This window comes from Erithacus rubecula (assembly GCF_903797595.1).
Source record: "Erithacus rubecula genome assembly, chromosome: 8".
NCBI classification, from domain to species: Eukaryota; Metazoa; Chordata; class Aves; order Passeriformes; family Muscicapidae; genus Erithacus; species Erithacus rubecula.
The window spans coordinates 27,780,287-27,802,313 of NC_136659.1; the positions used below are offsets into that span (position 1 = coordinate 27,780,287).

General features: G+C 41.2%; 1 protein-coding gene across 11 annotated transcripts in view; it reads left to right on the forward strand.

Moving 5' to 3' along the window:
* The window catches only part of KALRN (kalirin RhoGEF kinase), a 457,536-nt gene that overhangs the window by 290,848 nt on the left and 144,661 nt on the right, over positions 1-22,027 (forward strand). For 9 of the 11 annotated variants that reach the window (XM_079310809.1, XM_079310810.1, XM_079310805.1 and 6 more), the window contains exons 14-20: positions 3,238-3,433; positions 9,045-9,211; positions 14,218-14,337; positions 16,943-17,161; positions 20,021-20,170; positions 21,038-21,152; positions 21,530-21,645. In XM_079310809.1, the coding sequence (XP_079166935.1) occupies positions 3,238-3,433; positions 9,045-9,211; positions 14,218-14,337; positions 16,943-17,161; positions 20,021-20,170; positions 21,038-21,152; positions 21,530-21,645 (1,083 nt within the window). The remainder of the gene's footprint in view (positions 1-3,237; positions 3,434-9,044; positions 9,212-14,217; positions 14,338-16,942; positions 17,162-20,020; positions 20,171-21,037; positions 21,153-21,529; positions 21,646-22,027) is intronic. The other 2 variants (XM_079310811.1, XM_079310813.1) reach the window with 1 other exon arrangement.

A 22,027-nucleotide genomic window follows, 5' to 3' on the forward strand; every position in this document is an offset into this window, starting at 1 on the left:
GCTCCTTCCAAGGACTTGGCTGAAGTGTGGCTGACAATGAGTCATGTGCAGCTATCCTTGGAACAGGGTGGGATCCAGGGGATAATGCTGCTGCTGGTGCTAGTGTAGAGTTTGCACTGCTGCTCCTGCTGCTCTCACAACCCTTCTGCTGTGGTACAACTGCTTTCTCAAGCCACAGAAGAACAGGGCAGGGCTCAGGTCTTCTATTACAGCAGGGCTTCCCTTCTCTCACTGCATGTGAGGGTTTCTGAGGTCCATTTAGAATCACTAACACTGGTAGGTAAGGTAAATAAAAAATGCTGTCAGTTCTTCCCACCAAAAAGCTAGCACACAAACAGGGTAAACTAATCAACCATTCTTCTTTGTCAAAAGGGAATAAAACAAGTTCATGGCTAAGTGACCCTCATTTATGAGAGCATTCCTGACAGAGGCCCAGTGCAACTGGGTCTTGCCACAGCTTAGGGGACAGGACACTTCTGTTTGATGCAGTCCAAGTTTTATCAGAGATGTTAAGGCCTGACTAATCTGTGAAAGCATCTATTCTTTGGACTTGAAAAATATATGGCTATAGTTAACAGCTGCTTGATTACATCCTCTTCATCGAGAAAAAGAAATAATTTACCCTGTACCCAAATCAAATCAGTAAACTCAGACATTGGCACCATTTCCAAATTGTCTTGTTTGAAGTACAGAAAATGCTAGGATTTTAAGGCATTGTCTGTACAGACAGAAAAGGAAATGTCTTAATGAGATATGCAAAGCAGCATGGTCTCTGGAACAGGGCACCAGATTGGGATTCAGGAAACCTGGGTTGTTATCACAGCCCTGCTATTGCTTCTTGCCTTAGTGTGCTTCAGATTCCCTGCTAGCCATCTGTTTGTTACTCAGAGCAATGTACCCAGCCTTCCTGCACCCACTGAGCCTGAGAGATTTGGTGTTGTTCCACCTCTTGCTGTGTCTGATTCCTTCCTCTCTTCTCCTGACCCAGCACATCAGCCCTCAAAGGCTCCTTCCCTCCTTCCTTCTGCCCTGCACTGGTGCTGTGCTCTTGGCCTGGCAGAGCTGGCACTCATGGCACAGCTTTGTTGCTGCTGGATGTGTCTGACTGTCCAGAGCTGCTCAGCCTCTGTTCCTGGCACTGGCAGCATGACATGGAGCACCATGGGCTGGCCTTGCATCCTGCACTGTCTGTCAGCTTGTGTCCTCACTGCCTGTACCATCCTTTCCTGCTTAGCTGGAGCACTGATTGGATCTGGGGAGTGTGGATAACGGGGCAAAGCCAAGGACACAAGGGACAGGGGCAGCTCCCTCTGTGTGTGCAGCCTGGTGAAGCTGGGTGCAGCCATGAGCACTAGCTGCTCTGGCTGCCTGGTTTCATCCTTCTCCTGAGTGTTTGCAGATGCCTCTCTGCTGCAGACCTGTCTTGGACACTCACACCTGAGAGGCAAAAACCAGTATGGTCAGGAAGAACCATTTCCAGGTGCTGGAAAGGAAATTATTGTAGATTTAACAATAATAGCAGTAGTGATCAGTGTCCCTTCTGCAGGCAAGTGGAGAAGTTACCAAGAAAAAGTTCTTCTGATTAATTTATGTCACATGCTTTTCCATTAGAAAGAGCAGAAAGGACTTTTCATTGAACTTTGTGTTACTGTCATGACTGTGGGAACCTGCACTCTCTGAATTAATTCTATTGTTTGTAGTTTGAAATGAGGTCAAGATCACCTCAGTTCTGATTACTGTTAGCTGAGCATCTGTCCCCAAATGTAAATGTATCTTGTAAAACTCTCCTTCACCATTAACTCTGGACATTTTTCCACAACTGCTAAATCTGCCAATAAGTCTCCACAGTCCAGGAACTCCTGCTGTGATATGTGAATGAATCAGAGGCTGCTAGAAACAGGAATGGGGGCAAAGACAGTGTAGAGATAGCTATTATTTAAAGGTAATTGAGTGGAATGGACAAAGGAACAAGCTGAAGAAAAATAGAAACCCCTCAGGATATCCCTGCTCTGCCTTCTACTCTGCAGCTGAGTCCCAGGTTCTTCATTGAGTAAGTCTGCCTTTCTCCTTCTCTCAAAAAAAACAGCCTAAAACATACACTTCTTCCTTCTAGTGCAAAACTGTGTGCTCCTGTCCATTCTAATATGAGAAAAGCTGAGAACTTGTCCATTTGGGTCTTCTTCCTAAACCTGTGTTGCATATAATATATGTTTTCTGGAAATGAAAGCTGGATGGAAAATTCTGAATCTTGGTAAACATCTCACTGCACACAGGCCCTGAAGAGTGCTTTTAGTGAAAAGCAGAGAACTTTTCACTGCATCACAATGTGCACAAGTGGGAATGTAAATACCTACTTTTAGCTCTCCTGAATCTAGCTGTGAGAATTGACCTATTAATCAGAATTAAAGCATTTATTTAATAATATTTAATCCTTCTAAGACTTGTACTCTGCACTATATGACTTATTTCCCATTTCCCTTGCCCCCCTCCCTCATTCATTGTCACTAGCACATCCCCTCTTTTTTGCCTGCAGCAGCAGAACCTTCGTTGAGGTGAGGCTGGGCTGCTTAGGTGGAGACTGGATCTTGCTTTAATTGCACAAACTGGAGGGCTTGGATACCAGCTGGCTACTGTGGGGAAAGATGTAAAATGCAGAAGATACAATAAATGGACTGCTATAATCATCAGCCTGTGTGTCACAATTAGGAAGCAGAGAAAGACAAAAAGATTTTGCATGTTTCCAGGAGTTACTAGCAGGTTAGCCAGTTAGCATTTGTGAATCTGTGGATGATTCACCTAAACCTTGAGTGTGATGTTTCTGTGTTGTGCATTACATCTGTGATATGTAACAAATAATGTGTAGCAAAATGGTTTTAGAAACATTCAGGCCATTTTGGGATTGTGTGGTTGCAGGGAGTTTTGTAATTCTGGAAGTGTTATTTTTTCATTCAGTTTGAATATATTCAGAAATATTTGTTCTACCATCAATGAGAATATTCTCTTCCAGTGTCATTTGGGATATGTCAGGGAAAAGGAAGGTGACAGTTTTTGTTGGACCAAATATCTTTTCATGGATCCTCACCTAGGAAAAATGTGAAGTGGCACCATTGAGTGGGCAGGATCTGGAGCTTGGAAGTTTCTGAATCAGAGTCAAAATGCAAAGTATTTTCTGATCTGAACATTGTTTGAGAGTAAAATATCTCATTGATCCTGAGTGTCTGTCTTGTGCCCATGAAGGTTACAGCAGAGTTGGATGCTTGGAATGAAGATCTGCTGAGGCAAATGAATGATTTCAATACTGAAGATCTCACTCTGGCTGAGCAGCGATTGCAGCGTCACACCGAGCGCAAACTGGCCATGAACAACATGACCTTTGAAGTCATCCAGCAAGGACAGGACTTGCACCAGTACATCATGGAGGTCCAGGCTTCAGGTGAGGACAACAATTTGATCTCTGTTTTACATGGGGGAAAAAAAAAACAAACAAGGAAAAGCCCAAACCCCCAAAATGTACAGCAAGCAAAAATACCTCGATACATATCAAATGAGCCTTTAACATAAGTACAGGCAGCATCTATCTCTCCTCTCCTAGAACTGACCCACAAGTTTTGAGAATTCAGGATTTCATGTAAAAATCTGCTGTTTCTTTGAGACTGAAACTAGTTGAGGAAATGAAGTTCACTTTCAAGTTTCATTCAGAAAGTTTCCCAGCTGCAGGATGGAGTTTGTGTTTGACTCCAAATTGGATGGAGAGGGGAGGGCAAGACAAGCTCCTTGTCCTTGCTCCAGCTCAGAAACAAGCACTGCAGAGTCATGAGCTACAGAACCTTGAGCTGGGCAGTCAGACCTCAGGACTGGATGAAGTCTAGTCATTCTAGTCTCCTAAGCTGGTTAATCTTAGTGCAAATAGACTTTAGTGAGGGTCAAACTGACCAGATGGGCTGGCTCCATTCTCTGCAGACTCAAGTACCTTTCCCTGTTCCCCATTTCAGAGTGCAGACATGCCCAAGGGAAAGACAGAGGGAGTGAAGGGAGAAAGAATTTAGTTATCCAAGACTCCTCCAGGAAACAATCCAAATAGGATAGTCTTGAAACCAGTCATGAAATGATACCCTCATTTCCAGCCAGTTCTGTTTGGAATTGTTTTGTGTAAAAACGGAATATGATAAACCATACTGGAATTGTCCTTTTCAGAGTAAACTTAAAGGTAGCAACTTGTATGTAAAAAAGCAGTTTGAGGTGTGCTCTTAAATGAAAATCTTGAGTCATTTAGATAGAAGTCTGTCTGATTTTACTATGCTTGTCAACATAATGGAATTTCTAATACATCTGCAGAGTCAAATTTTTTGTATACTTGAATTTTGCATTTGGAAAAGGAATGTCATAATTCAGATTAATCACTGCATAAAGCCCAGAAGTGAATGTTACTTGTGTAGTGCTTTAACCTTCTAAAATGTTTAGAAAGAATGCAAAGCAAGAGCAGTTCCTGTTCTTTCCCCTGTTTGAAATAAAAAGGATTTTATGGTATTATTCTCTGGCAAACATTTTACCTCTAGGCACCTACCTTCAAAACAATCTGGCAGTATCCAGCCTGATTTGGCAGGCTGCACTCAACAGAGGCTTGAGGACAGCTTCAGGAGGATGTTGTGAACTAGATAATTTCTGTGAGCCATGTGTGTGAGCCTCTCTGAGATCTGCCCACATGATGCCTGGCTCTGTGCTTCAGCCTCCCTGCTTTCTGAGTTAGAAAACTCATCCTGAGACATTGGTTGAGATGTTTGTGCTCTTTTGTCTGTTTGTTTTTTCATCCTGAAGGAATCAATGGGAGCTAAAGAGTATGATCCAGAACAGAGCACAGTCAGGAGCCTTGGTGACTGATTTTTAGAAAATAAACAATAAATAAATTCTGTGTTTGTCAAGAAGTTAGAAACAACTTCTTTTGGATTGCTGACAAAATGTTAGCAACTCAATGAATTGACCTGTACAAAAGTTTTTGTAAGATTCTCCAAGATCACTTTCTATGAAGCCTACCCAGTAAAAATCCACTGCCCCCAAAAGCAGGGAAGCAGAAATCCCATGGGGATGTAGAGTAACTGTAGTTAATCAAAGGTAATGGCTATGTGTGCTATGCATGGAATGCTAAATGCTGGGAGAATGGAAAAATAAGGGAGAAAGATAGTACTTGGGAGCCTACTGCTTCTTACTTCAATAAAGTACAGTTATACTTCATAAAAAACTGATTAAATTTTACTCCCTCTTCCTGAATCCTTTATCATAACTATTCAGTGCATGGGGTAGGGGATGATTGTTCATAACTGCTGGAGCTGAAAACTTGCAGGGGCTCTGGGAAATCAGCTGCTATTGCTGCTTCCTATTGTACACTGTCACCACTGCTACAATCAAAACTCAGCTGTAGCCACAGAAGACAAAGCCAGAAAAAAAGTGATTTTCCAGAGCCATTCTACCTAACCAGCCACCCTTAATTGACCAAGTTTCTTCCCTTCCCTGTAACTCATTGAGCTTTATTCTTTTCAACATGCCACACAGGAAACTGACTTGATTTTGATCACTCTGTCCTTTGTCTTGGAGGTCCTTAAGCCAGCAGGGCTGTCAGATAAAATCACATCCCGCTGCTGCCATTTATGATGTCTTTTTCACTTGGAAGTCTTGAGGAGGTAGAAAAAGAAGGTTTTCAGCCGTGATTTTTGCATGTCTGATGCAGACTTGGAGAAGTGACTCTGTGGAGTGTCTGAAAATCCCTGTGAACATTCTTATGTTGGTACAATAAATCCAGGGGTTCTGTGATGCACCAGGTCAAACTCTGTACATATTGAGGGCATCCATTCAATCAGGCATCTCTGCAAGCCCACTATCTCCAAAGTTCCATCCTGCTCAGGATTGTGCTCCTATGGTTCCTTCCAATACTCCAGCACATGCGAGTGAGCCTGGATTAGAATGTGTTTCCATCACAGTAATTATTTTTTAAAGAAATGTTTTGTTTTGTTAGGGAGCAGGTAAGATCTGGAAGTCAGGTTGCATTTCCTGAAATTTTGCTGTACTTGAAAACAGGTGCTAAAACCTGTGTCAATAAGGAAACATATTTGTATATAGAGAATATTATAGTAATATTCTCAACAAGACTGGAGTTTTTTATGAGCCAGCCATTTTTGTTTCAAGGAACCTATCTGCTATTTTTCCTGTTTGATTTTAACTCTGCTGCTGATAGCAAAGCTAAATATGTAGGTACATAATCTCAGAAATGGTTATCGATTTTTTTGGATGCCTAACTCAATATGTTGAAGGAGCCTAGTGTTCCCAAAAGTGACAACTCTGACATTTCTGAGAAATGCATTTCCCAGGGAAAGTTTAGGATAATTATTCAGGAGTGATTCAGCACTTGGGCCCAAGCTGTGGTGATGATGTGCTCAGGTAATTTATTAGCATATGCACCTTAGTTAGTCTGAGTCTAGGCATTAAAAGCAATTGCACTCTAATAGCTGGTTAATTGATTGTGCAAATTTGTTTGATTAATAAAGTCCATTTGCATTGTCAATATCATTGTCATAATGAGCCCCCAGCTGGGGGTCTCTTATGGTTTACAGAGCTCCTTTTTCTATCTTACACAAATTGCATCTAAGTCAAACCTGAAATACACTGTAGAGATGGAGTTGGGGACATTTATTCAGTCTCTACCTGTTACATGTAAAATTCAAAGTCCTTTTGCTTCCTGGTCATCAAGCTAACATTATTCACTTATTTTCCAAGTATTGCATGGCTTAAAAAGGAAGTAGAAATCTATTTCGTTTGCTTTGTGATGTTCTAGTTAATTATAACTGTAGTTTGTATTGCAAATAAAAAACTCTGCTATCACAGGCTCTTAATATTTCAGCATAAAGCAGGTTTAAAGCAGTTTCAGAACAGTTTTGCACAAGTTAAAAAGCAATACCCCTTCCTTAGACTGAATTGTATCTCAGACTGCAAGCAGTACAGGTGTCACTAATGTACATTTTGTGGGATGCCAGTACTCTTTCCTGTAGGATTTTTTAAAAACATTTTCAATTCAATATCATTCACTCAACATCTGCTGCCCTGTTTGAGGCAGTAGAAGAAAATGGCAACCAAGTTCATTTTATCAGAAAGTCAGCTGTGCTTTTCTAGCTGTCAAAACACAATGTAAAGATAATATGTAGGAATTATTCAGGAAACAAGGCTTTCTATTTTGCCAACCAATACTTGGGAAGAAAAAGCGCTCTCACCGCGTGTGCTGGCACTGCAGAATCAATCTGTGTGACACATGACAAGCAGGAAAGGGCAGGTCATTCATCATGGGGAGCACACACTGCCCTTGGATGGCATCCCAGGCAGTTCCCTGCTTGCTGCTGATGAGTTTGCACCGTCAGAGCTGCACCAGCTGGGCGTGCAGGAGGGAAAGCTGTGCAGTTAATATCCAGTAGGTGTGGGCAAGTCAAGCATACAAAAAGCCATCGTGCCCTCAGGATACAGAACCATATGCAGGCTAATTGCAGCAACAATGCCTGGTGTCTGGCAATTGAAAAGAACTTCACTCCCAAGAATAGGAACATATATTAAATTTCCAGTTTTAAATGGGAAGCCAGGGGCCATTCCACTTTATTTGGTAATGAAGGAACTGTTTTGCTTTGGCTGGGAAAGGGAATAAGCCAATCATTTGCATTCCCATGTGCTTTTTCTGATAAAACCAGAAACCAGGAAAAAGGAGTAAGGGTTAGTAATGAGGTTGAATTTATTTTGTGCGCTGTCCTGTGTAGATACCACTGAATGAAAGTCATGAGTCTCTGAGGAGGATAAAGAGGGAGGTAAAGACAACTTTCTAAATGAATTTCAAAAATAGTGTTCAAGACTTTTTTTCAGCAGCTTCTAATTAAGACATTTCTTTTTTAATGCTGTATTACTCCATGAAATTAAATGGCTTTGGAGGAAAGTGCAGTGTTTTCTCAGCATTTCTACAATCACATTATTTTTATATTAGGTTCCTTATCCTTCCTGTTTCGAGGCAATTGGCAAAATTCCAGTAGACCTTTATAAGGGAAGAATCAGGTCTTTATTAGTTTTCAGTCCCAGGTATGACATTTCCCCCAGGCCAAACCTTCCAGTTGCCCTGGCAGCGAAGGCAGCGTCGGTGTCACCCAGAAGGGAGCTGTGGAGCTCTGCACTGCATTTCATTTCATGTGGCCACCACACACAACCTCACACGCCAGAAAAACATCCAGGAGGGAGCAAGGGCCTCAGGGAGTCTCTAGTAAAATCTTCTGGTGAAGTCAGGACCATGAAATCAACCCTGTGAGAGGTTTGCAGGTTCATGCAGGATGCAAGGGAGGGGGACGTGGTACTAAGACATCCTTTCTGCCTGCTGGGTGAGGATTGGACAATATCAGTCCAATGTCATTTGTGGAATAACTCTGAATGAAATAAAGTCTAATTTAAATTAATTTGCTGTTAATGATCCTCTACAAGGCGGTGCCTCCCCTGGGGGTGGGGCCTCCTGCCAGCATCCAGATGGAAAAGAGTTTTCTCTATGGAGTTCCCTGAACTTATAGCACTACTGTAGATCTGGTGCCTAGAGTTTACTTCCTGCATTTCACTTTTCTGTTTTCTTCCTTGTCTCTTTTCTCTTCTAGGTTGTTTTTTTTTTTCCCAACATGCATTTCTAAAGTATAAATTACCCTAAAAAAGGGAGGATTTTTCTGTCTTGTTTTTTAAAATTTGATGTTCATGCAAGTTTTTGAGCAAGATTGTGCTTAAGTCAGTCCAACTGGCCAGATGCTGATGAGTCAGATGAGCAGTGACCATCAAATAAACATCACTTTGTAGAAAAATGTAGTGATGAAGATTAGGCAGCTGGGAAAGCCAACTATTCATGTGAGAAAGTTAAGTGAGAAAGAATTACTCAGACAGTTGCAAATCAATGTGTTAGGTGGCAAAAAATTTAGTAGTTTACAGTTATGCAAAATTGAAATTTCAAGTAAGTGCAATGATTTCTCTCTCTGTCTCTCTGCATCTTACAGGCATTGAGCTGATCTGTGAAAAAGACATTGATCTTGCAACACAGGTTCAAGAACTGCTGGAATTCCTTCATGAGAAACAGCACGAGCTGGAGCTCAACGCTGACCAAACTCACAAGAGGTTGGAGCAGTGCCTGCAGCTCCGGCACCTCCAGGCTGAGGTCAAGCAGGTGAGAGTTTTATCACACAAGGGCTGGAGGCTGTTCTCAGCATCACATCCATTCACACTGCTGGGCCAGTGTCTGCCACGGGACAAACCCTTGGGTGGGCAGTCTAAATGAGTGCTTGATTTGCTGACAGGTTACAGAATGGCCCTTTGCAAATAAGAGGGGGCTCTGCTCTCCCATTTTTAAATATGATCATTTTACATTTGTGATTATTGAAGATCAGCTCCTCACGAAGTTCTGGAGCTCTGTAGGCTGCTTGGCTTTCTTCTGATTAAAAAAAAAAAATCAAACAAAAAAAACAGAGAAAACCACCCAAGCAAAACCCAGAAACACTTTGTGATATTTATAATCACCATCTTAACATGATTATGAAATATATACTTTTCTGTAGGTTCCTGAAGTTTCTTATACACAGTTTAGCTAAGCTTGGAGGTGTATGTGATAGATTTATGATGAAGCAGAGCCATTTTAACTTATGACAGAAAACAGAGAGGAGATCCATGGGTAGCACAAAGGCTGAAGGTGCAGGTTGCCCACTTGCCCAAGATGAAGTGCAGTCAGCCCTGTGGCTGCTCCTGCAGCCATTCAGTGACAGTGCAGCACTATCTGCAGGTTCTTGAGGTTATTTGCCTTGTTATCAAATATCTGCTGGTCCTTAACTATGTTACAACTGAAATCTACTTCAAATGAAGTGGTTGTAGGACTGAGCTAATGCTGTGAGATAACAGCTGCCTTGAATTAGTATTTCCTAATGTTTCCTTAACAGAGCTTGGGACCATCAGAGCCTTTGTTATTATGTGACCTCTTAGCAAACCAGTAGTGAAAAAACATTTTATTTGTTCAGCTGAATACTAAGGGCCCCTTTTCTTGTTAACCTATAAATTACCACAGCTATAATCTCCCTCAGAAAGACACAAGTTGAAATATTACTGTGTCCTATCTATTTGGTTTCCTGTAAATGAGTCATATTCCCAACCATTTAGTGAAATTGGGAAATGTATTGATTTTGGCTTGTAGTTCATTTCCAGTCTGGTCCAGGTTTCCTTCACTTTCAGTTTAGTGCATCGGAGATGATGGATGATCTCATTACCAAATTGCTCTTTCTCTCCTGAATGAGTTGAGATGTGGTTGCTTCAAGACACCTCCTGTAGCTGTGTTAAGTTCTGCTGACAGAGTAAAATTGGTCAAAGCTGCTACATGTACATGTGTTTGCATTTTGATATAATGGCTCATGGAAATAAAAAGTCTTTTAACTGTCTCTATCTATTTAAGTTTCATTTACCAGAGGATTCTGCTTTATATCATGTGCACCAAGGGTTTGAATGCCAAGACAATGAATTGAAGTTTGGGGCCATTAAAGTGGAACAATTCCAAGTGAGATGTTCTGTGAACTGCTTTAGAGAGGAAATAGTAAATATCAGTAATTCACAAGGTCTTTGTTATTAAGAAAAAATCTGCCCAAGCCTGATTTTCACTCATTTGGATCCTACTCATTTCTGACAGAAACTACAGAGCTTGGCCTGCTTACATAAAAGTAATAACAGAATAGATTTGTAGAGATCAGTTTAAAAAAACAAACTCTAATGCTGTGCCTGCAGCTGTTTGGCTTCCCTATCCCTTTAATTTATCTTTGTATGGTTTAGGAATTTTTTTTAGAAGTGTTGAACTTGACCTAATTTGCTCCAAGATATCCTCAAGATGTCCCACTATACTTGCTTTTCAGGTTATTTTGAAGTATATTTAATCCTTTTGATGTGCTTATTATCCATCTATTTTTGCTGTTTGGTGTTAGATTTGCTTCAAAATATATATGCCCAAGAGATGATGGGAAGTAGTCATCTGAGAGACACTGAATATGTTTGTTCTATCCTAATCTAATGCCAAATAGCTTCTGGAAAACTGATGCAGTTTTAAGCATGGTTAAAATTACCAGAGGCTGTCCTTGATGGTTGTGTCTGTATTAGTAAAAGCTTCTGAAGGAAGCTGCAAAAGGACTGGAGTGGTAAAAGATTGTTTTGTCTTCTGAACTTAAAAATCTTTTCTTATCTGACTGGACAGGTATCCATAACAAGGCCTTAAGTCTATTTTAGACACATGAAGGAAGATATTCTGACTAATCTGAGCAGTAGACAAAAGCACTGCATGGTACAGAGCTCTCATTTCTGAAGGATGGCTGCACAAGAGGTGCCTCAATCTTTATTGTTCCTGTGGAGTCTGACTCTGTGCTCAGTGAAGATGGCTGAGTTCCAGGGAATAAATTAAGAGTTTTAGAAGAATTTAGTGCTATTATTTAATTATAGAGAATCCCTGAACAGGAGCATAGCCTCACTAAAGCAAATTGGAGTCAAAGGTGGGGGTTGTTTCAGAGTTGTGGTGGTTGCCCTCTTCAACAACCCATGCCTTGCTGTAAAAGTGCTCTCCAGTGACAAGTGGCTTTTATATAAGATCCCATAAAAGTGTTTCTGCTTCTCTGTTATAAAAAATTGTTAGGATGTATAAGAAAGTCTTTGAGGATATATTTAACTCCAGAACTATTTCATTTTATCTGTTTCTACAAAGCTGATAAAATCTGTAATTTGTAGGAAATGTCTGTTTAAAGCTATCTTTTAGGGCTGGCCTGTCTGCACGTTGCTAAACAATGGTAAACCTATTAATATAGGAAATTATCCTAGAAGTGCCTTGGTGCTGTAATAGAAGCTTTTCTATATATTTTAATGAAAAGGTAATAAGCACTATATGAGTAGGAGTCAATTTGTGAGCAGGTCTTGTAAACCAGACACAAATGTGTAAATGCTCCCCTGCCCCAGCCAGTTCCCTATTCTAAACCAGGGACACAAGGAATGTCACTGCAAGGGTTCTGAACTTAGACTTAAGAAGCTTTGGTTGTGCAACTGTTTTGTTTTGGTTTTTTTTTTTTCCTTTCTGTATGTAAACAACACAAGTAAGAGAAAAACATTAGTATGAAAATAGCTGATGCAAATCCCAGATGAGGCTCTAACATTTAAGTTCCAGACTTCTGAAAGTAGAAAGGGGTCACTGTGTAAATGCTTCCAAGCAAAATTTGCTAGAGCTTGGGTGCTCTTTGTGCCTGATAAAGGGAATTTAGGGACCCCAGAATGGGGGAAGGAGAGGGGGCAGCTGCTCAGGGGTGGTGGCAGCAGCCTTGGCCAGGAGCAGTGCTGGCAGCATTGCTGGCACATGAAATCCATCACTTCACCTGAACTGCTTTCCCCTGGGTAATTTGAGTCTGCAAGACCCTTGAGCAGAGGGATGAATTTGTGTTGTTAACCCAAGAGGAAACCTGGCAGGTTGGTTGTATGGTCCCTCTTCCTAATCAAGTTGCTTTGTTTTAAGACTGAGTTTCCTTTTTTTTTTTTTTTTTTTTTTTTTTGATATTTCACTGTTTAGAGGTTCAGATATTTGTGTGAAATCTGTGTCAAACTGTCTGGTTTTGAAAAACTCAGCTGAAACGAAAGCTGTTCCACAGAGAAAAAAAAAAAAAAAAAAAAACAGCTGTATTTTTAGCATACACACTCATTCTACATTCCAAATAGTCCAAGGCAGGGTGTATTGCAGTATGCAAAATGGGAAAGCATGTCTTGGCTCATGATGTCCTCAATTCAAGCCTTTCCCAGGTACAGTGATCCTTTGGTTAACTTCAGAGTTTGGTACCATGTAGTTGGTAATAATGCAGGGTTCAAATCTGATGGATTATAGAAATTGCCAGAGAATATAATCTCCACCTGATAACTCAACTGCTTTTCCTTTAAATGTGTGATGCATTTCCCACAGGAACAATTGCACCTGCTGATGGAAGAGAAACTAATGAAATTAAATCCTCTACACTGTTGTACTGAGCAGAATGTAATTTTCTACAAATTAGGATCAGCTACATGTGTAGATGTCTCCCTTTTTTTTCCTAGGGAAAAGTCATTTTTTGCCCTACAGGGAACTGAATGGCACTAACTAGGGGAATGCATGATGTAGGGATGAAAAACAAAGTAACAAAAAAATCCCTGTTTCCTCCAGGCAATTTAATGGACCCCTTGTAGAAAATGATAATACAAAAGGGAAATTGCTATGTAGACTATGGCAGCAAAGTCAATTTTGGAAATCATGAGCTAAATTTAGGGCAGTGATTGAGCAGTCAGGATTTCCTGTGCATCTGTGAATTGGACTCAACAGCCTTCTGGCTTTACTGGGCTAATTTGACACCTTCACAGGTAGAAAAAAGGCTTTGATACAACACAGGAAAGAACTTGCCTATGTGTTCTGGGTGCTAATTTCCTAAACACATGTCTTAAAATAGCAGAAAATGTTGCTGCTTAAATGAGTGAGTACAAGTTTGATGGATTAATTATGTACATTTAGGATGTGATTCTGCAGTCATTACAGCATGGATTGCATGTCTACAAATAATTTTAACATGTCTGAAGTAAAGCCTCTTGATTAAATACAAAATGCAAGACTTGACATTTTTTCCTTGCTCTGCATGCAGGTGGAAATTCCGACTGCATCTTAACTCCATGCCAAATGAATCCAACTGTGTCCTGTCCCTCCCCTCCCCTAAGCTCCTTTCTCACACAGTCTTTGTGTGAAAGACACACAGGCAAATGAAGCAGAAAGGTGTTGCAACATCTATGATTCCAGTAAGAAATCTGAAAATAAGTTTAAATTCAAATCTCCCTCATTATGCTTTGTGATTTTGCCCTGGGGTATTTGCATAGGGGCCCATTCATTTTTTGTGATCAAACCTTGAAAATGAGTGCTCTTTGCTATCCAAATATCCACATAAAGCAAGTTTAATTCTTCAAGCAATAACTTTTTCAATAAGACCCTTGCCTCCTACAGCTGTGTGCCATCAAGACTTTATGCTAGGATTTCTTTCTGCTCACAGATGCAGCCTGAGACCACGCTTGCTGTTCAGGCAGGCTGAAGCATTTTCTGCTAGGTGGCTGCATTAACCCTGGTACTGAGGGAGTGTGAATGAGCTGATCCTCTGTTGGCAGGTGCTTGGCTGGATCAGGAACGGGGAGTCCATGCTCAACGCCAGCCTGGTGAACGCGAGCTCCCTCTCGGAGGCTGAGCAGCTCCAGCGAGAGCACGAGCAGTTCCAGCTGGCAATAGAGGTAACACAAGTTCCCTTTGTTCCTCCTTCCCAGGTGAACATCACACAAAATGCTGTCTCATGAGCATCGGTCGTTGCTTTCTTGAAGGAAAGGGAGGGGTAAAGGCTTTAGAAAATCAACTTATTAAACTCATAAGGTAGCCAGAGGCCAATAGTGAAACAAATTATTTATCACCTGCAGCTAATTCTTCTACTTCCAGATATCAGGTTTTCCGTTCATGAAAAGGATACTCAGGCATCTCCTGATAATTTCTTTGTTAAAAAATTAAGAAGATTAAAATTATAAAGTGATCTGAAATGGGAAAAGTTTGTCAAGTCAGTTTTTTTTCCACATCCACAGTTTGCAGGCCATTCCACAGCTTTAATTTGTGAATATTTTTTGACTGGATAATGCTCTCAAACTAAATAATCTTTCATTCAGCTTTCCTTTCATTAACACCAGAAAAGAAACTCATTGCAACCCTTATCCTCAAATAACTGACAAAGGGGCAGAGGGGCAATTTTTAAGACTTGGCTCTGAAACTGCTTTTCCCCCTTCTTGCTCTGGAGTGACAACATATCTTTGACCTGGCCTTTGGAAACTGATTGTGAGCCAACCCATTTGCCTCACTCACAGGGCCAGGAGAAAGAGCCCCTGCTCTGAGCAACTTTCTTTGAATGAGAAGGTACTGAAGGACTGAGGTCTGCTCTGAGCAGGGCACTAAAAGATTCCTAATTAAGCTCAGTCCTTCCTGTATCTCTGTTATTATGAGCAAACCCTATACTCACAGAGTGTGCTCACATCAGTTGCTAGAAAGAGGTTGCTTTCTAGCATTGTTTTTTCCTGTTCCAGCTTAAAAGGTGTGTCTCCTTCCTATATTATATTAATTGTTAGCTTTTTACAGAGAAAAGAACAGCTGAAAAATACCCATATATTTGTAAACTAAACCAAACTTTAAACTCTGCATGTATGGAAAATTAAAGAGATGCCACTGGAGGTGGGAGGTGTGGGGAAAAGGAAGGGTTGTCTACTGGTAAACTTAAAGTCAGTCAATATTCATTATTAGCAGTGATGCTAATAAGTATAGAGTTTAAATCTCAGCTAATGACTATTTTGATCCAGCTCTGCTCAGAATAAGGAAGGAGCAGCTGTTGCAACTCCTAAAGGAAAAGGAAGAAGTTTTATATCAATTCTGTGTGAACTGGCTGGTACCAAGCTGTGCTGAGCACATCTTGGCAGCCAGCACCAGACAGCAGTGGGGAACAAGACATCCACTGGCTGAGTTATCACAGCTTCAGACACTGGGGAAGGGCTTGCATTTGGTGGGAAATGCAATTTGCAGAGGAAGAAGAGGGTTATACCACAGTAAGGGGAAAATAAGTTTTCAGAAATAAAAACCACTAGCTTAAATATTTAAAGTATTTAAAGCTCAATATGGGGAAGAGATCAGCAACGTACACAAGGCAGATTGTTCTCTAAAAGCATTCTAGATGTGGAACTGATTTTCAGTTGAAATCCTTCAAAGTCTATTTCAAACAAATATTACAATTCTAACATGAGTAAAGCAGCTGGATATTAAATTTAACCGATTGTTCTTGAACATCTTCCTAAGTTTCTGCCAAGTATTAATCCTTTTTGTTTCCTAATAGCTTTCTCTTCATTGCATTATTCATCAGTTTATTACCAGATGATTTCAAGCTTTTTTCCAGGTTCATGGCTTAGATCATGAAACTATCACAAGAATTTGTCAGCAGCTGTTACAAATGGGACATAGCACAGAGGAGTCTGAGAGATTTTAGGGCTTCTGTTCAGAAGATTAAAATAAAATACTGGACTTAACCTTGTCTGAACACAGTTACTCAGGAGGCTGTGAAGGGTGGGGGGCTATTTTAGCAGCCCACAGAGGAAGGTGTAGCCACCACTTGGTAGCTCTGAGAGGAGCTGGTCTAGGCTGAGGGATGGGGCAGATGAGTCAGTCCTGCCTGAAAGGTGGCTACTGAGTAAACTGGGGAATGGTTTGACTCTCCCCGGCTCTGCCCTTAAAGGTAGGAGCACAAGTCTAGTCTCCAATATGAATGAACTGACTGTCAGAAATGCATTTTGTAGGGGCTAATATTTGTGATAAAGTTCATGCCCTTTGGTAAGACATCTTTGTATTTTCTGGGGTTGATGTTTTGAACAACTACACAAGTAAAGCTGCTGCTGCCAGGTAAACTGCTGGGCAAGAGCTGAATTAGGCTGATTAGGCCCATAGTTTACTAACTGTTTGGGGTTTGATTTTTGGGCTGCAGATTGTGTGGGATGCAGTCAGCACTGAGGCTGGGTGAGAGCTCAGCACGAGAGCTGGCAGCACCCTTCTGTCAGAATGGGAGCCCCACCCCATGTTACTGCAGCTGAGCACAGGAGCCAGCCCATCTGAGCAGTGCTTACATGTTCCAAGCTGTATTGACGTTGCAAATGTGTGTGAATAACTGAAACTAAAATGCTTTGCAGAAAGTGACTGTTAACTGAAGATAACTCTGAAAATATTTCACTCTCTCGCATCCCCATGCTCACGCCTCGCTTCACCTTTCTACCATACATCTGGCACATCTGTACAACCTCTCTTTCCTCCCCTCATACACAGTCCCTCTTTCATGCCACTTCCTTACAGAAGACACACCAGAGTGCCCTGCAGGTCCAGCAGAAGGCTGAGGTGTTGCTGCAGGCTGGACATTACGATGCTGATGCCATCAGAGAATGTGCTGAGAAGGTGGCCCTGCACTGGCAGCAGCTGATGCTGAAGATGGAGGACAGGCTCAAACTTGTCAATGCCTCAGTGGCCTTTTACAAAACCTCTGAGCAGGTGAGCTGGACAGTGTCATTTCTGGGCCATGGTAAACCAAGTCTGAATCAGTAAAAATTCATTATTTGACAAACATTTTAACACCAAAAAAAACCCCAAAAAACCCCTAAATGTAAACCAAAAAACCATAACCTCCTCCCCCCAAAAAAGACAAAAAAAGACTAGCAAGCAGTTTGGAATAAATTTCATCTTAAAGTTTTAAGTGTATCAATATAATTCTTGACAGTTTTATTTTTGTTGGGTTTTTCAATTTTGCTCCTTCAAACAGGAATAATTTTTGAAATCCCACCACATTTGTTTCAAGTTCTTATGATACTTAGTTTTGAGGAATATAAATCTGCTTTTCCTTGAGAATTGCTTGCAATTAATTAATTGTTACTTTGTGAGCCAATGTTTTCACTAGTATTTAAATTACCACCATGCCAAAAAAGATGCCATGATTCCAAGGGTTTTCTCCTAAATCCACCTGCAACACAGATAATTACAGCAAGAACCCATTATATTCTAGCACAACTCTGCTTCATTCCAGGTGTTCATGAATTGCAAAGCACATTCCAGTTGGCTGCTGGCATGGTGGGATTATTCATCCCTTGCACAAGCAGGTGCCCTTTATTCTGTAGTCAGAGAGAATTAGTGTCACAGTGTGGCTGCTGGAGCAGCCTTGCCTGATGTCATTTACTGTAGCCAGGCAGTTGGTGTTAGCAGGGACACTGCAGGAAACTCTGGTTTGACATAGAAGGCAGCAGTGATTGCCAGGACATTTCTATTGTTGCTGTCACACAGTTAGGTCCTCAATTAGAGAACCAGACATGGGAAGATTTTTAACACAACTAGATATGTCATTAGGGAAAGATTGTACTTTTCCTTAATTTGGAGGCTGTAGATCATCCTTGGGCCACTTTTTGGTGTCATTTGTTCGGTGTGTTTTTAAGATTGTTTAAGAGAAATTAATTCCTTATAATTAATGTATTTCACTGTGAAGAGTTCCAAACATATTTACAGTCCCAGGTGGATTCAAGATCAAAATAAATTACTGCTGATGGAGGAGTGTGAGAAATGAAAACTGTTAGGGAATTCATTAGAGCTTTAGACAGTTAAATATGCTGGCCAAAATATGCATTGCCAGTAATTTATCAGTTCAGCCTCTATTGCTGCTTCCAAGTCTCAGGCAAGCACACTGCAGTGCCCACCAGTTCATTCATGGGTTGTGTCTATTCAGCAAATGTGCAGGGCAAAGATCGTTCAGCCTTTGAATGCTCATGAACTCCTGCTGCAAGCCTGTCATCTTCTCTTGGGCTGCACAGCTGATCTACAGTCCTTAAGGGTCTGCTCCCTGACTGCCTGACAGTGCACTGAATAATTTACTGGATCCTGAATTCTCTGAGTATCTAGAAAAAGGAGCTAAAAGAACAGGGAGAGTGTCACATGCAGCCAGACTTTTTCATGCCTGTCTTCCCCAATTATATTGTGCTCTTGATATTAGTGGTGAAGCCCTGGATTTCAAATAGCCCAGTTTCTCCCTGACTTCATTGACAGCCCATTTCATATTCACTTCTCTCATCACCTTAACAGAAAGATGATATTTGCACGTGCAGAGACAATTCTTTCTGGAAATGTGTGAATCCCAGGCAGTCAATTTATTTTCATTATTTAAATTGCCAAAGTCCAATAGAATGTCAAGATTTTCAAGAAGTAAAATGGAAATGCTTTTCTGTGCCTAAATAACACATGAAGCACTTGCTCTCCAGTAAATCTTTGAGGGTGAATGCTGGTTTGCATCCAAGTAAGAAGATGGTTTTGATTGCCAAGTGTATAAGGTCCTTGCATAATGCATAGTGCATAAGCCTGGCAGCAGGATCACCTTAATTCACCAGTTTTAAAGTGGATTTCAATGCGCTCTTGATCAGAGTTACATGAAAATGGCTGTGATAGTGGGGATGATTGGGGGATAATTCTGGAGTCTCTTCCAGACTGTGCTTTTCATCACGTGGGGTCCCTGAATTATAACTGTGTTCATATTAAAGCTGCAAGAGTGAGCAAGGAAGGGATGGACATTGCTACCTGGATCCCAGCAATAACTGACTGAGTCATTTCAGCAGTGGAGTCTGTAGGAAGAGCCCTCTTGGAAAGAAGAAGAAATTTCCAAGTGTCCTGGAAAACTTTTGCTGTGTCTGTACAGGCCACTGAGAATGTTCTCAGGATCTAAAGCATAAAAGACTCAGCCTTGTCTGAGGCAACTGCCTAATTTCCAGGCTGTGTTGGGTTATTTACCTCATTTCCACTCTTCTACCAAGATAGAAATATGTGTGTGAGCCCTGTGCAGTGGAGGACCTGCATCCACCCAGATTGTGACCCTGATTAAAAGTCTATTGGTTTCCATCAGCCTTTAAAAAACCTGTATAGGGAGCAACTAAAATTCAGCTGAAGAGAATTAGTTCCAGCTTCATACTTTGTGTCAGGAAAGTATTTAAGCATGTGCTTTTCTTTAAGTATGTGTTAAGTCCCTTGACCTCAGTAGGATGTTAAACACGTTCTGGAATAGGGATTGTTTTCCTGAATGATCCACTGGGTCTGGACTGACCCCTGCCTTGATTCAACCTTTTGTGCTTCCTCCCATAATCCATTAGAAGAGAAGAATGATTTATAAGCCTTAAATAAGATAAATTGTATTCCAAACAGTGAAGATCCCTACAGGTAAGAAAACTACCTAGATCATTCTGTTTCTTTTATACCCAGTTATCCCCATGCTGTGGCCTATAGTACAAAAATGAAATGTCATTGGTCACAGACTTCTACTGAATGTTCTCCTCCTGGTTTTGATTGTGGATAACTGAGTTGTTGTGCTCTGGCATATTTCAGGTGTGCAGTGTGTTAGAGAGTCTGGAGCAGGAATACAGACGGGATGAAGACTGGTGTGGAGGCCGAGATAAACTTGGGCCAGCAGCTGAGATAGACCATGTCATCCCTCTGATCAGCAAACATCTGGAACAGAAGGAGGCTTTTCTCAAGGTCTAATTTTAGTTCTCTAATAAATCAGGAAACCTCTCCATTAAGTAGACAGTTTAGAGCAGTGTTGGTAAGTTTGAGAGGATGATCTAGCTGTATAAATCATAGGCCAGTTTTGCTTTGCTATAGCAGGGGTAATGAGCATTATTATCAATACATATCTCAGAGAGAAGTCATCAAGACCAATTAGGTGGTGTTTGCACTTGCAGGATGTTATCTGTGCTGGTTCAAAGTTCAGTTCTTAAACTCACACTATAAGTGACAGGTATTATACATCATTTTGGTGTTGGCTTATACAAACAATCCAGCATTTCAAATTTTGTCCTCCAAGCCAATAACTTAAGAACTAATAATAATTGAAGCAATTTTGTCTCTGGAAGGCAGCACCAGGATGGAGACAGAAATTTCTTCCTGCCTTCCAGGTACTGCTTTGGAAGAACAGGGGATCTCCCAGGCTGACAAGTGAACTCTCAGCCAGCCTCCACCTGCCACTAAAACTGATACACAGCACCAAACTACACTTGTAGTCAAGGCTTAAGAAATTATGCCTCTAGATTTGAACATTTTTTGAAACAATGAATACTTTTCTGGAGAGATGGGTTAGATTTGGTTAGAGAAAATGTGTGAGGTACAAGTTTTTAACCAGCAATTGTTTTATTACTGTCATTAATTTGCCTTAATATAAAAAATGAGCCTCTACATTAAATATTACTCATGTTTTAATACATCTGTGAGACTGCTAGTTTATTAGTGAGTTTACTGACTCTGAGCTGAAGTTCTCATCTTCACCTATGAATATAAGCAAGAGCTCCTTGCCCCTGTGCTGTCTTTGCCCACCTGTGCTGATTCTCTGGGGGCTGCTCTCCCTAGGCGTGCACCCTGGCCCGCAGGAACGCCGAGGTGTTCCTCAAGTACATCCACAGGAACAACGTCAGCATGCCGGGGGTGGCCAGCCACACCAGGGGCCCCGAGCAGCAGGTCAAAGGTTGGTGACCCTGTGGGACACACTCAAGGGCTGCTTTGCCTGCCCCTCTGCATGAGCTCCTCCTAAGGGCTGGGAATGTGCTGGGGGCAAACTCTGTTCTGGCATCCTTTCCTTTAGCAGAGCGCTCTGCAGCCACACTCGCTTGGTGGTTTCTTGTGCATGTGGTTTGGGGGTTTGGTTTGGGGTTGGGGTTTTTTTTGTTTTTTTTTTTTGAACAGCCCCTTTGAATCAATGCTTGTTTTAAAGCAGTGCAATTTTGGGATCTCTCTTTTTGGGAGCAAGGTCCGGGCAAAGTGATTAAATCCATCATTTCATGGCTTATTTCTGTGTGCACTCAAGGAATCCCCAGTCATGCAGATGTTTTCCTTTGCCTACAGCCATTCTGAGTGAGCTGTTGCAGAGGGAGAATCGTGTCCTTCACTTCTGGACCCTGAAGAAGAGGAGATTGGATCAGTGCCAGCAGTATGTTGTGTTTGAGCGCAGTGCCAAGCAGGTAGTGTGAAAGCCTCACCTTGTCCTTCTGTCCTGGCAGTGTGTAAAATCTCCTGTATCCATGTAATGCCTCTTTGTGGAGCTCCTGTTGCAGTTTCAAGTTGTGCTAAACACTGTAACTTTTGAAAAACATGGCAAACATAGATTTTAAAACTATTTAACACAATTCCAAAACCCAACAATGAGATTCACTATTTTTGTCACCTCAAATTAATTTCTGTATTTGTTCACTTGTTTGAAAATAAATATAAGAGCAAACTTGTTTTATTGAGCTGTTTCTGAATGATGAAACTGCTTTCCCCGAAGATTTATCTGTATGTAGGTGGAATTCCCTACACTCTTTTTTGTTGTAGGAAACAGAATACTATTTTGTATCCTTTCCC